Source organism: Scophthalmus maximus, chromosome 21 (genome assembly GCF_022379125.1).
Source record: "Scophthalmus maximus strain ysfricsl-2021 chromosome 21, ASM2237912v1, whole genome shotgun sequence".
In the NCBI taxonomy this organism is placed as follows: domain Eukaryota; kingdom Metazoa; phylum Chordata; class Actinopteri; order Pleuronectiformes; family Scophthalmidae; genus Scophthalmus; species Scophthalmus maximus.
The window spans coordinates 2,524,798-2,539,304 of record NC_061535.1 but is presented as its reverse complement, the minus strand read 5'-3'; the positions used below and the strand labels follow the sequence as shown (position 1 = coordinate 2,539,304).

General features: G+C 49.1%; 2 protein-coding genes across 3 annotated transcripts; both read right to left on the bottom strand.

Moving 5' to 3' along the window:
• Window positions 1–48: 48 nt before the first annotated feature.
• On the bottom strand, window positions 49–9,602 carry LOC118291215 (basic helix-loop-helix domain-containing protein USF3). The gene is made up of 7 exons (XM_047329866.1): window positions 9,491–9,602; window positions 8,820–8,945; window positions 8,683–8,714; window positions 8,501–8,583; window positions 8,285–8,381; window positions 3,161–8,133; window positions 49–2,376 (listed from the first exon to the last, which is right to left on the bottom strand). The coding sequence occupies exons 2-7, from the start codon at window positions 8,861–8,863 to the stop codon at window positions 574–576; spliced, it is 7,032 nt and encodes a 2,343-aa protein (XP_047185822.1). The 5' UTR covers window positions 8,864–8,945; window positions 9,491–9,602; the 3' UTR covers window positions 49–573.
• Window positions 9,603–9,823: 221 nt separating this feature from the next.
• naa50 (N-alpha-acetyltransferase 50, NatE catalytic subunit) lies at window positions 9,824–13,436 on the bottom strand. 2 transcript variants are annotated; one of them, XM_035618629.2, is made up of 5 exons: window positions 13,230–13,436; window positions 11,955–12,088; window positions 11,551–11,670; window positions 11,387–11,453; window positions 9,824–11,235 (listed from the first exon to the last, which is right to left on the bottom strand). In XM_035618629.2, exons 1-5 carry the CDS (start codon window positions 13,235–13,237, stop codon window positions 11,058–11,060), a joined length of 507 nt encoding a protein of 168 aa, XP_035474522.1. In that variant the 5' UTR covers window positions 13,238–13,436; the 3' UTR covers window positions 9,824–11,057. The 2 variants fall into 2 exon arrangements, with proteins under 2 accessions (XP_035474522.1, XP_035474521.1); XM_035618628.2 differs by having other exon boundaries at window positions 11,955–12,091; window positions 13,230–13,435.
• Between the last annotated feature and the right edge of the window lie 1,071 nt (window positions 13,437–14,507).

The window sequence follows — 14,507 nt, the reverse complement described above, 5'->3', positions numbered from 1 at the left end:
GCCTCCTAGTGGAGCATGTGTAGTAGGAAAAACAACAACACAATTCTCTAAGTTTGCTGCAAATACAAAGGTCTTCTTATAAACTTTATTAATCAATTTTGTATTTACAAATACATACATAATCTAACAATTCCGATATGAAACATTTGTATTTACAAAATAGCTCTTAGGGGAAGAAAAAAAACCAAACAGATTCTGTACAATACAACCTGATATAAGTTAGTAAATAACATTGGTAAGTCACTGTGCAGAGGGTTTTCTTTATGACCCAGGATACAACCATGTCACACAAGTTCTAAACCAAAATTTTATTTATTTATTTTTTAATCAACCAAACGGTTGGTTTAACCAACACTTCAAACAAAGAGCTTTATTTCCCCATAAAATTAACATAACTCTTTTTGAAATATTACAAATGATAACATCATATGTACGCCAGGGGACATATTTGAGATTGAAATTGTCTGAACAATGTAAACGAGGAAAACCACCATCACCAGATGGGCATGACTGTTCACGTGGTGCTTCACACCCACTTGTTGTAAATGTCTGATTTTTCAGCAGCAGCTCTCCTCACACGGCGGAGCTGCCGTCATGGCCCAGGATATGGCTGATGTTGTGGGCGGGGCGGTTGGGCTGTTTGCCCGAGTCGGCGGACGAGGTGTTGGAGAGCGACAGCAGGGGAGACATGGGCATGGCCGAGCCGTCGGTGGGCATGCCCGTGGCGATCTCTGGGAACAGCGAGGTGAGGCTGAAGTTGGATATGTGTGGCGTGATTCCCGATGAGTTGGCGATGGGCATCGGGGGCATGTCGGGGAGCAGGGAGAAGCTCGCCTGACCGAAACCGACTGGGCGGGGCGGCGAGAGGATCGAGCCGAAGCGGTTGTTGAGCGGAGGGGCGCTGCCTTTGTCAGCACTTGGGCTGGTAAACATCTGGTTGGGGAAGTATTGCAGGGTGACGTCACTGGGGAGGCTGGGGTGGGCTGCTGGAGAGTAGGAAGGATAGAAAGAGGGGAGAGTGTTTTGGGGCTCGACGGGCAGAAGGGAGGGCGTGCGGGAGGCGTTGGACTGGCTGACTGGGGGGATGAACGTGGAGTTGGCGTTGATGGGAGGGGGATTCATTCCACCCTCAGGAATAAAAGGGAAACCAAAGTTCTGCGTTATGTGTTGATCAGGAACCAGGTTGTTCTCACTAGGAACCTGACCACTGTCTGCCATAAAGCGGACGATGGTGCTGCGCCGCGCCTCTCCTCCAGCCTGCGGTCGGCTGAGCAGCACCCCTCCTCCGGAGGGCAGCGACAGGTGGCCGTCGGGCTCAAAGGGGTTGCTGGGTCTCAGAGCGCCGGATCGAGGCCTGTCACCGGGTCGCAGTTTGGCGGGCTGGGTATCCCGAGTGATGTGCCGAGAGTGCTGGCTAATGGCAGTGGGCGGTCTCGACGGGGCTGAGGAGCGGCCCCCCTCGGAGCTGCTGTGCGGGGTCGGAGGGTGGGGCAGACCTGCCCGCACACCCGGGCCTCCGTGCATGTTACTGCTAACCTGAGATAAATGGCCCTTGTTGCCCTCTCCGAGCCTCATGGTCGAAGCCTTCTGTGGCACACTGGGGCTGGAGGCCTTGGCCTGTATGTCGCCAGAGGAGCTTCCAGGCACACAGCTGTACTCCATGCTGACTGGGGGACAGCATTGCACCGCTCGCTGGTGATTGCTGTGCTCGGGGAGGTGGGGGGACAGGAGGCTTTGCATGAAACTCTGGTGACAACCGTCCTGCTCCCGGGGCAGCGGCGGTCCAACCTGCACACCTTGTGTACCAGGATGAGCTCCACTGTAGCCACCGCGGTTCCTGCTGTCTGCCAGAGGGCCGACGTTCATCCTGAACCCTCCCTGCTGCTGCCCCTGAGGGCCCCTCTGAGATGGAGGCACCGACTTGGGCGCCATGTCACTCCCACGGGACACCTGAACCTCAAAACCACCGAGCTGGTGTCCTCCCCCACCCATGGCCTTGAAGGGCGGACACTCAGAGACCCGCTGAACATCAGCGGACCCCGGGTGATCCGAAGGCAGGCGGTTCTGTGGGTTGTGTGCAATGTTGGCCTTCCCTCGCGACGTATCCAGGTAACCGCAGAGTTCCGGCTGCTCCTGGGTGCCGCCGTGGCCCGGCTGAAGGTGAAGACCCATGCGCTGTTGCTGTTCACCGCTGGTGGAGCTCTTACCAATGAGCGCCTCCGCGGAGTAACTGGAAACGCGATGGCGTTCCTGGCGCGACGGAGCGCAGGCGAGCTCGGATGACCGCGACACGGGATTGCTGGGAGGAGAGATGAGCTGCTGTTCCAGTGTCCTGGAGCTCATCATCCTCTGCATGGCGTTGTGGTCCTGACCAGGCTGAGGGACAGAAAACAGAATCCTCATCAGTGTGCGTTTTTAGCCGGGTTGCCGTAAAACAATAAACCCAGATATTGTGCAAAAAGCAATCCAAATGTGACTCATGCTCTATTCATCCAAAAACATGACGTTCTTTCCCGAAGTTCCCAAAGATTTATAACCAGACAGAGTATGAATTAAAAATACTGTCGACTGACGAGATGTAACAATAAAAGTGAAATTAGGCCCAGGACAAAAAAAAGGTCTTAGCGAGCATTTGGTGTTTTTTTTTTGGTTTAGGGGTTTCTCTATAGAGTGAATGTATTCTTCTCTCATGGATTGCTGCAGCTAGTTCTTCTATTTCCCAAATTAGATTTACCCAAGTGGTCCCCAAAAAGCCAGAATAAGAAGTTTCCCTTTTATATCTTTGTTTTTTTTAAATCATGTGATGATAATCAAACAGTCCTAACAAGTTGCAGGTATTAAGTATTTACAATTTTCTATTTACACACAAAAAAATAATCAAATCAGTTACTGCAAGTAAGCTAATGCTAACAGCTAATGTCTGATATGGTTAAAATTGTTGAAGAAAAATGTACTGATGACCAAATTTGTCATTTTTGATCTTTTGGTTGATTAGTTGGTTCCACAATTACTTGTTTCTATAATGTATAAGCTAATTACTAACACTAAAAATGACAGTTAATCTATAGAGACGATAAATGATGATAATCAAACTAGAGGTTTGATTATCATAAACCTCTAGTCTGACTAAATGATTGCATCACACTTTGACAATACCCACCTTGAGGTGCTCCTGCTGGGCCAGGTGATTGCTGTGGTGGGCCCTGGCTACTGCTGCCTGGGCGTCACAGCTCTTCTCCTGGTGTCTAAAGTGCTGTTGCTGCTGGATCTGCTGCTGCAGATGCTGCTGGTGTCTGGAGTGGGAGCTCTGCTGCTGCTGCTGCTGCTGCTGCTGCTGCTGCTGCTGCTGCTGCTGCTGCTGTAACTGCTGCTGCTGTTGTTGGTGCTGTTGATGCTGCGCCTGGGGCTGCTGTTGAAGTGTCTGCTGTTGGTGCTGTTGGGGATGGGACTGTTGGTGCGTTGGCTGTTGTTGATGCTGCTGCGTTTGTTGGTGTGACTGTTGCGGATGCTGCTGCTGCGTGTGCTGCTGATGTTGTGTTTGTTGCTGCTGATGCGAGTGCTGCTGTTGCTGCTGAACTCCAGACTTTTCCAGGTGATGCGTTTTTTGTTGCAGGCCGGCGGTTGACCCCGTCTGATTGCCTCTGACAAGTCCCCGCTTCTTCTGGACATGCTGCTGCTGCTGCTGCTGCTGCTCTTGTTGCTGCTGCTGCTGAAGCGCCCTCTGCGCAGGGTCAGGCTGCGTCAGGTGGTGCTGCAGATGATACAGATGGTGTCTCTGTTGCTCCTGCTGCTGCTGTTTCATGTAAAGATTCACTCCCAGGTGTTGACCAGGCTGGTTTGCGGAATGCTGCGGGTGACCCTGGGGCAGATGAAGCACCCCCAGCTGGTTCTGTTCGGGGGGCCCGTGAGGAGGGCAGTGGCCGTCTGTGGGCCGAACAACCGGGCTCATGAAAGAGTTTGTAGAGAAGAGGGGCCCTCCGCTTTCGGAATTAATCCTCGTCATGACGCCTGAGGAGGTGGACAGCAGCTGTCCTACCATCATCTGGCTGTGATCCGGAGCTTTCATGTCCATATGGGTAACGATGGGAGCCGATGGAGGACAAGGCTTGGGTCGCTTTCCCGTGTTAAGCATCACTGCATCCTGGGCCTGCCGCTTAGAGATAATCTTCACGTGTCGCTCAGCCACGCCAGCTCCAGCCTGGGCCCTCATCAATGCGGTCTTCAAGGGGGTGTATTCGTTCAGCTGAGCTGCACCGGAGCAGGGTGAGAGAGCGTTGTTGGAGGCCTGGGATATGTGGGCGGAGGTTCCCACAGGGGAGGGAACGGAGCCCAGTTGGCCCGTCAGACTGGGAGAGCCGGGGTAGGGTTTCTGACTGGAGCTGGGTCTTATCAGGTTGTTGACACTGAGGCTGGCGACTGTACCACTCTGGGATGAGCTCTGAGGCTGGACCTGGGCGTGGGACTGCGACTGGGAGTACGAGATGTTTTGTGGGTGTCTGCTTCCATTGTGACCATTGACGGATCCCTCCCCGACTTGTCTTCTGACAGACACCTGGACAGCAGGTTTAACCGTTACTGTATCCATGGGCTTGGTCACTTTAGCCTGCTGTACAGTTGGCCCTCTTTCTTTACTGGTGGACACCGGTGGGGTTTTGGGGGGCTCCCAAGAGCCCGTGGTGGGATTTGATGAAGCAGTGCTGTCCCCGGTGCAGCCTCCACTCCTCCTCCCGGGGCTTTCCTGTTCTAGCATGGCCAAGGCCAGCATCTCCGCCTGCTCAGACGTGAACGTAAATGTTCCAAAGGAGCCAGATGCTGCACTGATATTGTGTCCCTGGGGAAGCATGGATGCCACAGAGAAGCCTCGGCCTCCACCCGCCCCTGAGGACATGGGAGAATCCGTCTGTCTGCCGGACGTCATAGGGTGCTCCAAAGTTTGATCATCGAGGTTGGTGTACACCTGTTGCGACAGGGCAAAGTCCTTTCTGGACGGAGCGTCAGAAGTGGCTGCGACCAGGCTTTCTTTCTCTGCCGCCGTGGAGTGTTTCTCCTCCTGGGTCTCTCTGTCTCTTCTGGGGGCCTGAGGGGCTTTAACCTCTGTGGGATGGCAGGGGGAAGGGTTGGACATGTTGACGTCACTCTGCTGTGACGGTGCTCTGCTGGCACCGACTCTTTTCCTGAATTCCGAACTTGTCGGCGGGGCTGTAACAGAACTATGGGCTTCAGGATATGTCGGTGCGGACAATGAGAGTGTCACAGGTATGGACACAGAGGACGAGGTGGTGGGCTGAGACTGAGGTTTGTTACAGGGCGCGGGAGGTTTGGCATTAGAACTCGGTGGAGGACAAACTGATGTTGGTTGGGTGACTTGATTTAAAGATACCGGTGACGTTGTTGTGACGCTGCCGGTGCAGACTGGAGTCAAACACGCAGTACAGACAGTGATGGACGTGTAGCCGGTGTCAGTGGCACCTGCAGAGCTGACCACAGTTCTGCTCTGTCTGGAGACGGCGGTGGTTGCAGCCGACTTGGTTTGTGTTGTGCTTGTCGCTGTGCTACTGGTTGGCTGTTTAACCTCTGGAGCTGAGACTTTGGTCACAGTTGAGTTGTTGCCAGAAATGACAGCAGGTTTACTCTGTATGACCACAGCCGCACTGACCGATGGCGGCTTTACTGATGCCGAATTGACTGTTGTCAATGTAGTTGCCATGGCACCGGTATCATTGAGACTGAATACAGCATTGCTCTGACATGCACTGACCAAACTTTTGCTCTGTGAGTGGGATTGACTCAGTGTAATTGTCTCACTAGATGAACTACTGACAATGGTTTTCTTTGCGTTCTGTGTAGAAGTGACATTCCCTACAGCTTGATTGTTATCTGTGGTAGTGGCAGCGGTGGTACAAGTGTGGGTGCCCTCTGAGGACAGTAAACCTTGAGATACTGTAACTTGAACTTTGGGACCCTCTCCCGTAGAAACCGCGGGCTTGGCTGGAACAACAACAGCCGGCTGCAACTGACTGAGCTCTTTTTTCTTGACAGGCTTAGCCCTTTTAGCCGCGGCTCTCTTCATATTCAAATTTGTGCGAACCCTCTTCCTTGAAGGCTTGGGGGCATTAACCACCAGCCCCGATGCGACGGGGGTCAAACAAGGGACCTGTAGCTGCTGGACAGGTAGAGCAAGTGTAGTGCCAGAGACAGGAACTGGAGCAGGAGGTTGCAGCGGCTGCTGCTGCTGGACCACCGATAGCTGAGCAGCTGGAGGCTGCCCACTGTTCTGGCTAGAGATGGTGAGTGGGAGGCCCTGAGAGATGCTCTGGTTGAGACTGCTGAGGGCCCCTAAACTGTTGAGGGCCACATTGGTAGTTGGTTCCTCGGTGGTGGTGGGCTGGACCAGCTGCAGTGTACTATGGCCACCCTGGGAGCTTGTTTTATCAGAGGTCTTCATGGGCTGCAGGGCGAACACTTGGCCGTTCACAGTGATCGTTTGGGGAGTCGGAGGAACCGGTGGAGAAGAGGATGACTGGGTGACCTGAAGGGGCTGGTTCATTTGAGGCTGAACAGGACGTGGAAGGATGTGCACCAGCTGCTTCCCCCCAACACTCTGTATAGAAGCGGCAGACGTCGAACTGCTGGTTGTGGACATTTGAGTGGACACCACAGGTACTGCAGAGGGCACGGCGGCAGGCAACAAGCCAACCTGAGGGTTCTGAGGGCCAGGTGCAGCCTGGTTGGGTGCCTGAATGATGACGATATGCTGACATGGTGTCTGATTGGTTATTTCCTCCCTCACAACTGACTGCGTTGGGCAAGAGCTCGCCTGCTGCAGGATGACCACACTCGGGTTGTTAGTGTTCTGTGGCGCTGTCGCACCCGAGGCCGTGGCTCCGTTTGGGTTGACCTGCAGCACCTGCATGGTCTGAAGAAGTGGCACCAGCGCTGGCTGAGGCTGAGGGATGAGGGCTGTTGCGGGATTGGGAATCAATGACCCTGGTTGAAGTACAGTAGGCTGGGGCTGTGACGCAACAGCAGGGTGGGCCACCACCGCTGGCTGGGGCACTATGGCTGACTGGGGGATAACAGCACACTGAGGTTGGGGGGCGAGGACAGGCGGAGGCTGGGCCTGGTTCAGGATGGCTGGCTGTAGCTGGGATGGTCTCTGAAAGGGCTGCGCTTGAATGTGGGCAGTAATGGGTGCCTGCTGCACGGGTACATTTGATTGCATCTGTATTTGAATTGGCTGAACAGATTGCTTGTTGCTCACTGGACACAGAGTCACCTGCTGAACAGCCTGGGCCGTGTTACTGACCTCTGGGGTGGAGAGATTCTGGCAAACTGGCTGTACAGTGTTCCCTGCTATCTGCAGTGTTGTCCAGGTAGTCTGTGTGCTGCCCGCTGCCCCTGTCCTAAGAATGGCTTGGCTGTTAGGGACTGCACTGTAACTTATAGTCCTGATGGCGGTGTCCTGTGTGACCCAGGAGCAAAGCTCCGAGGCTGTTGCTCTGGTTACAGTTTGGGTAAGTGTGGGGAGAGTTGACACAGGCGAAGCAGAGCTTTCAGTGGCAAGCTGCTGGGCTGAGGTGGCTGCTAATGTAAAGGTATGGGCTGAGCCGGCAGCTTGCGGTTGTTTGGGCAACGCTGTCGTGGCCGTGGGGATCTGAAGAGTGATGTACGACACAGAGGGTGGCAGGTTGGGGGCTGCAACCGGTGTCTCCACCACACACTGCTCCCCCACTCTTAAGCCTGGCGCTGACTGAGGGGGGGTGACCGTCGACCCAGGGAGAAGTGCAGGTGTGGAAGAAGAGGTATTAACTTGCAGCAGGGCTCCATTAACCCTTAACCTGCCACCGATCTCAGATGGCGGCTGTAGGATTAGCGTTTCTGAAGGCTGTTTCCCGGGGCTATTCTCCATCCCCGCCGGGCATGTTACGTTGCCATTGGAATAGACGATAATCCCCTTTGGGAGCTGGTGAGTAGGGGTCACCTTTGCCACCTTGGCACAGCGTTGTTTTCCCTTCCAGTGGATAGTGGGGTCCTCCAGAATGTTAATGTCATGGGCTTTGAGGAGCTCGATGTAGTGAGCGCTCTCTTTCCGGAGCTCCTCCACCTGACGCCGCAGCCGACGGATCTCCTCCGCTGCACAGAGGCCAAAACACGCACAAATGAATCAAGTACTAATGACTTCAAGCTCACATACTGTATAATCAAACTCTAATGACTTACAAGTAGAATCAAACAATTAGAAAATCTAAACTTATGCGTGAGGTGTACAATTGTTAAACTTCACCTTGGACTTTGTCGCCTCCGTCCAGAAGCAGCGTATCATTTTGTTTCTTAAGCTCAGTGATGTAGCGGAAAGCCTGGTCCAAGATCATATTTTTACTCTACAAACAGGAGGATGAAAAAGATTTGATGTCAAAATATGTCACATATACAGACAATTATTTGACCTGAGCACGATGCTGATAAGGAGACACTAATCTAATGTTGGCTTGTCCGTTACCTGTTTAAGTGCCTGGGAACAGGGCAGAAGATCACCGATGAGGTTAATCCCAGCGTTAATCTTCTCTTTTCTGTGTCTCTCAACTAAATAAGGAAGAACATAAAACTTAAATGTACAGTCTTGTTTAAAATTATCCCCAGTTATAGGAAACGGACCACCTATTATTTGATATTATATCTTACCTGCATTGTGAGATTCTTTGTTTTTCTTCTTTCTGTACAAATGAATCGAGTTCACATTTTTAATAATCACATTTCATCATATCTTCCTGTACAGATCACTTGGATAACATACAGCAAAGAGCAGATCGCATCCTTACTTGGGTTTACGACCAGGTGTCGGAGTTTCAGTCATCTCTGGCATCCTGTCCTAACAGTTGCCTTGTGTGTTGAGGCACCAGTCAACACATTTAATAGCTGGACCTCAAATCCCTCCCGTGCAAGACCTGCAATGAATAAATGCATCCGGTCAGAGTATTGATTATAATGTAGCATGATGACACCAGCCAGCTGTATAACACCAGTGGGATATCATGCAGATGCGATTAGTCGGAAATCATACTGTCATATGATTTCATGTAGCAGTAGATGATATAGTAATCACAGGACCTCACGATACACTGAGCTCGTACTACAACTACTGGATGCTAACAAGCTGGTGTGGACCAACCGAACTTTACAGCGAAACTGACTAATTTATCTGCATTACAGCTTAATTACAATCTGTCCGATGACTTGAAACAATTCCGGGGGGGCGGTTATGCTTTACACTGTCGACAGAACGTGATGTTCACATAATTATACCTTCACTTAACCTGCAAGGAAATAGCAATTTGAGCAACAACCTATTCAGCTAGCTCTCTGTTGGCTAGCTGGCTAAAAGCTAGCCTAGCTTGCCGTTATCGACATTATTACTGAGCACCCTAATGGCGGATTTCTTGGCGTCGCAGTTGACGTTAAAGCTGCTAACGGGAGGGTGGTGTCCACTGACCTGCGGCCTCGGCATTTTGGAGACTGTCCGTCTCTGCGGGAACTTTTAGTTCGGATGCTAGCAAGAAATTTCCACTCAACTCATCTCTCAAAACAATCTAGGTAAACCTAACATGGTGCGAACAGGGACGGGCTCTGGGAGAGCTCGCAGCCAATAGCGTTACAGATTTTGGAGGCTCCGGCCAATCAGGTCGTGTTAAAGGGACTACATGGCGGGGTTTACAGTGCCATGTAGAATGCACCCTGTCATGTATGCTGACCATCTGTCTATGCACTTAATGCTTTTTCCCCCAACCATGTGTGCACGGACCATAGTGAAAACATTACCAGAACATTTACTGCAAATAGTAATTCCTTTATTTAGATGTTAAAAAGTCTTACAATATAGAGCTCCAGAAAAGATAAAATTCTTCAAAGAAAGGAAAAACATGCTTATACTACAGTGGAGAGGACAAAGATCTCCTCGCATGCAGAGGGATCAGAGCTTCCTCTGGGGATTACCAACACTTCAAAACTGTTAGCCTCATAATCTAATGAAACAACAGAGGCAGGAAGTTTGAGAAGACCATTTCTGCAAGGTGGCTACATAAGGTGCCGAAGGTGTTAAAGGCGAGATGTCTCAAAACACCTCCATGTGTTTGGAGACACGCATCCTCACACACCTTTATTATACCGCTAAAAATAATGCCCAAATCCATTCCCAAAACAGCCAATTTGATATTTGGACATTCCTCACAAGATATTGTACACATTCAATACAATATTTTGTTTCTCTCATTCCTTAATATTTTCACTTTGTAGCAAACCCAGGAGAACCTCTGAACCTTTTGCCTCTCGATGTAAAAAAGAAAAACAACAAAAACAGTTGAAGGGGGAATTAACAGGCTGGAAAATAGTTAATTCAAAACTGTTAAGTGGTGACCATTTTGCCATCACCTGAAAAACCTTTGAGCCTTCCTTTCGTCCCGTAACGAGGGGATGCATTGCTGCTTTTTCCGCTATGGACATAACATGTCAACAAACTGGTCAGAATCATTTCCCATGAATCCCAGGGCTCAGGTGGTAAGGGAAGAGTTGTTACTGTTCCACGTTACAACTCAAAGCATCACTCCAAGCTGGGATTTTGTGTCAAGTGATGGTCTTTCAAACACTTTAACTGCTTCCAAACCAACTGTCTTCCTTTGCTCCACAGTATAGATATGTCCCCATCATCTTTAATAACCGCATAAAAACAACTCAAACACAAACAGTATGATTTGCAAACACCACACCCTCCCCCTCCACCAAGTCTACAACCGTCTTAAGTTGGCAACGTTGTCAATAGGAACACTTTTGGATACTGAAGTTTTTGTCTGTCAATTGAACGAGGAAAGGGGAGCAATAAAATATGCAAAAAATCAAAGGGGAACCCCTTTGCAAAGTAAATGCAGCAATTTTTGAACTTTAAATTTTGTTTTCTCTTTTTAGCGTCCTTTGAAGAAAGTGTTGAACATGTCGACCCTGGGGCATTTGTCACAGTTCTGTTTCTGTGGAGGCGAGCACATCTGCGCTCTTTCCATGGTGTGCCCCTACTCTCCCTTCTGAAGCTCTCCGGTGGGCGGTGCACATGGGCTGCGCAGGCTCTTCTGCAGCACATGGGCATCTGCGGGCTCTATCCTCTTGTAGTAATTCTTTTTTGTTTCAATGATCTCAAAGCCAAACTTCTGGTAAAAGTCAATGGCTGACTCGTTGCTGATCTGCACATGACTGCGAGGGGGGGAAAAATAAGTTTGGTTAGTTGTAGGACAGAGGAGAACTGAAAGAATAGTCAATCTACCCTATAATATACGATAGCCGCTGTTCTTGTTTACTAAACTTAAAAAAATCTGTAAATCTCCTTCTGCAATTAGACACTCACAGGTAGATGTTGTCAAAAGTTCCATCCTTCTCACAGATGTTTAGCACGTGATTCAGCATCTTTGTACCTGAAAGAGACACAAAACGAAAAAAGTTGGGAAAAACAAAACACTGGGTCACAAAGGGTTTGTTACAGTGTCTCCAGGGGGACACAGAGCAACTTACCAATTCCAAGTCTACGGTAGGGTGCTAGACAGCCAAGTGTCATGATGTACAGTCTCTTCTGGTTCTGAGAGTGGTCCACTCTGCAGCACACAGCACCCACTGCGATGTCATTGAAGTATGCTGCAAGACAAATGAAATGATTTCACAGATGCACCACCGAAATGACAAGGAGCCCCCAATGTCTTATAACCTAAACAGCAATGACTTCTTGACTGCATAGCAGAGACATTTGAGGTTTTGCTGTCAGTGAAAATATATACATGTGGTAATCAAGCAGGTATCCATGAATACTTTCTTATATACTGTCAGTGTTTTTTTGAGCGTCCACTGCTCATTTTTCTCTTTCTAATACCTACTGTCATCACAAAGATTTTAAAAATTTTTTTTTACATCGTGTCTCTTACCTAGCTTTGCAAGCTCCCCCACTTCCAGCACATCTTTGTAGAACTTGTCGTTGTAGCTGACAGGGAAGATGACTTGGTTCAGGCGTTTAAGCTGCTTAATGTTGTGGGGCGTGACGTCCCCCAGCTCGATCCGGCTACTGGAACAAGAGCGAAGCGGTCAAACAGCTGACCATGGGATGCAAAAATCCTACTGCAGATTCTCAAGACTCAAAATGCATTAAGAGAGTGAACATAACAATGTATTGCAAAGGTGTCTTAATAACTTCAATTGATAATAATTGCAGGGTCAGAGAAGCAGCACCAAATTAACTTTGCACTATTTTGAAAACCGATTCATTTGGGGGAAATTTTTAAATGTTGAACTCTCTTTAACTATTTTAATTTTGGCACAAAAATGATTGATGATTCATCTCCCAAGTCCGGACATGCAACAGGCAATCTGGAGTAACCCGAACACAACAGTCCGTTTATGCCGGGTCGAGTGGTTCACTGTGGTATTTTTAGGACCAACTCCCTTCCCAAAATAACAGCTGTTGGTCACGTGCGGTTCATTGAGGATGTGCAGAGCCAGCATCCGTCCACACACTCATCGGACGGCGAAAGTGTGTGAAATCCTAAACTGTAGCAATTTAACACAGTCGACTCGTGTCACCCGAGAATCGCGAAACTTCGTCAAAAGTGTGTCACTCAGAACGTGGAGCATCACCCGCGAGCGCTTCGCTTTGACAGATCGAGTTACGCCGAGCGAGCGACCAGAAACTCCGAAGTTGGTGTCGGCTGTGATGTCAAACACACCCCTGACACGGAGCTACCCAAGACCAGCTAACTGTGCTAAGAAATACGTCTGATAATTCGGTCGCCTGACGTCGCCGCGTTGGCTTGAAGTTCAGCCGAGCTGTCGTCGACTTTGACGCGGGCACACACACACGATCGGGGATACAGGGGGCTGTCTATTTAGCTTAGCTAAACTGGCTTTACTGACTCAGCTCCTCGGTAGCAACTAACTTGTTAGCTTTGTTCGTTCGCGATCTACGCGAACCGAGCAGCGGTTCGAACTTAACGTGAATATTCGTGACACGAGCGCGTCGGCGACGCTGCTGTCGTTTGTATTTTCGGTCCTACATCGAAATGAAGGCGGCTTAGCGAGCTAGCTAACTAGCTCGCTAGCTAGCCTCGCCGTCTACTCCCCGCCTCCTCTCGTAAGGGGAAAAAAAATACATGAAAAACTTTACTCGTGCTAGGCTACTTATTCGCGATTCAAAGGCGTACACTCACCCTTTCATCGTAAACGGATATTATCCCCTATTTTCGACTAGCCCGAACTTAACCGTTGTTTGGGGGTAAAAAGGAGGAAATTTGACAGATTTAGGGTCAGGGATGCCTCCCGTTTACCCTCCACATGTAGCTAGTTGCGATGGTAGCAGTTAGCTTAGCCGCCGCACTCCTCCACGACTGTGGAGACTGTCAACTCTGACCCCCGCATGCGCACAAGCACTAGTGCATATTGGTTTTCAGACTTTTTGGACCTGGGTTTGGTCTGTCAGGCTGTATGGCTCAGGGCAGTTTCAGTGCTCTCTGATTAATTTACGACTGAACGAAAATTGATTGATTTTAATTAAATCTAAGATGACACAGCTAGATGTAATGGATTTGTTTTTTGCATTGAATGTACAAATCTAAAACAATGGTGAATAGTTAATTTTTCTGAGGTTTTGTAGACTATATAATCAATCATTAAAGTTTTAATTAAATTGTCAAAAATACGACTAGACCTGTGTTATGCATTTTTGTTGAGTTGTGTTTTCTGACATCATCCCGAATTTTTCAGGGCTTTCTAACTACTATTTGATTCAAGGTAGTGGTACTTCAATATTGACTTTTGTCCAGTTTTAAGCCATTTATTTACAATACACATTTCATATATTGGTTGTTTTTAAAGATATAGCCTATTTTATCCAGTTTAAAGTTTTTAGACATTGGACGTGTGGATCTTAACTTATCAGAAACACAAGCTGAGCAAACGTTAGCATCAGCTCGGCCACTTGCCCCTCTGAGACGTCCTGTGCCCACCGAAGTGCATCTATATTGTATTTTGGTGATTTTACCGGATTCAATCACCAAGTCTGTTGGTTTTGGACAGGAGAAGACCTCTGTGGATAATTTTACCCCAGGTAAAAACCTCCAGAACAATTTACACTGAAGGAGAGAAGCTGAAAGTGATGCCGCCAGAGCTGATATGTTACTTATTATGTGGAGCCAAATTATATGTAGTAAACCTGGAGCTTTCGATGGACCGGGGGCCTGCTTTGTCCAGTTGGTAATCCAGCTCTGGGTTAGTATATTACATTTACACTAAAGAGAATTAAGGCAGCCATATAAAACACATTTAAAATCTGTGATTAGGTTGTGTTATGCAATAAGTGTTCGTAAGACTTTAGGGTTACCTCGGCTAGGTCCATGGTTGGGATTAAGATCTGTCATATCATTCATAGCAAACAAGGCGGGAGAAATCTTGTAAGAAATCTTTGAGGAGCACAGCCTGTGAGTCCTTAC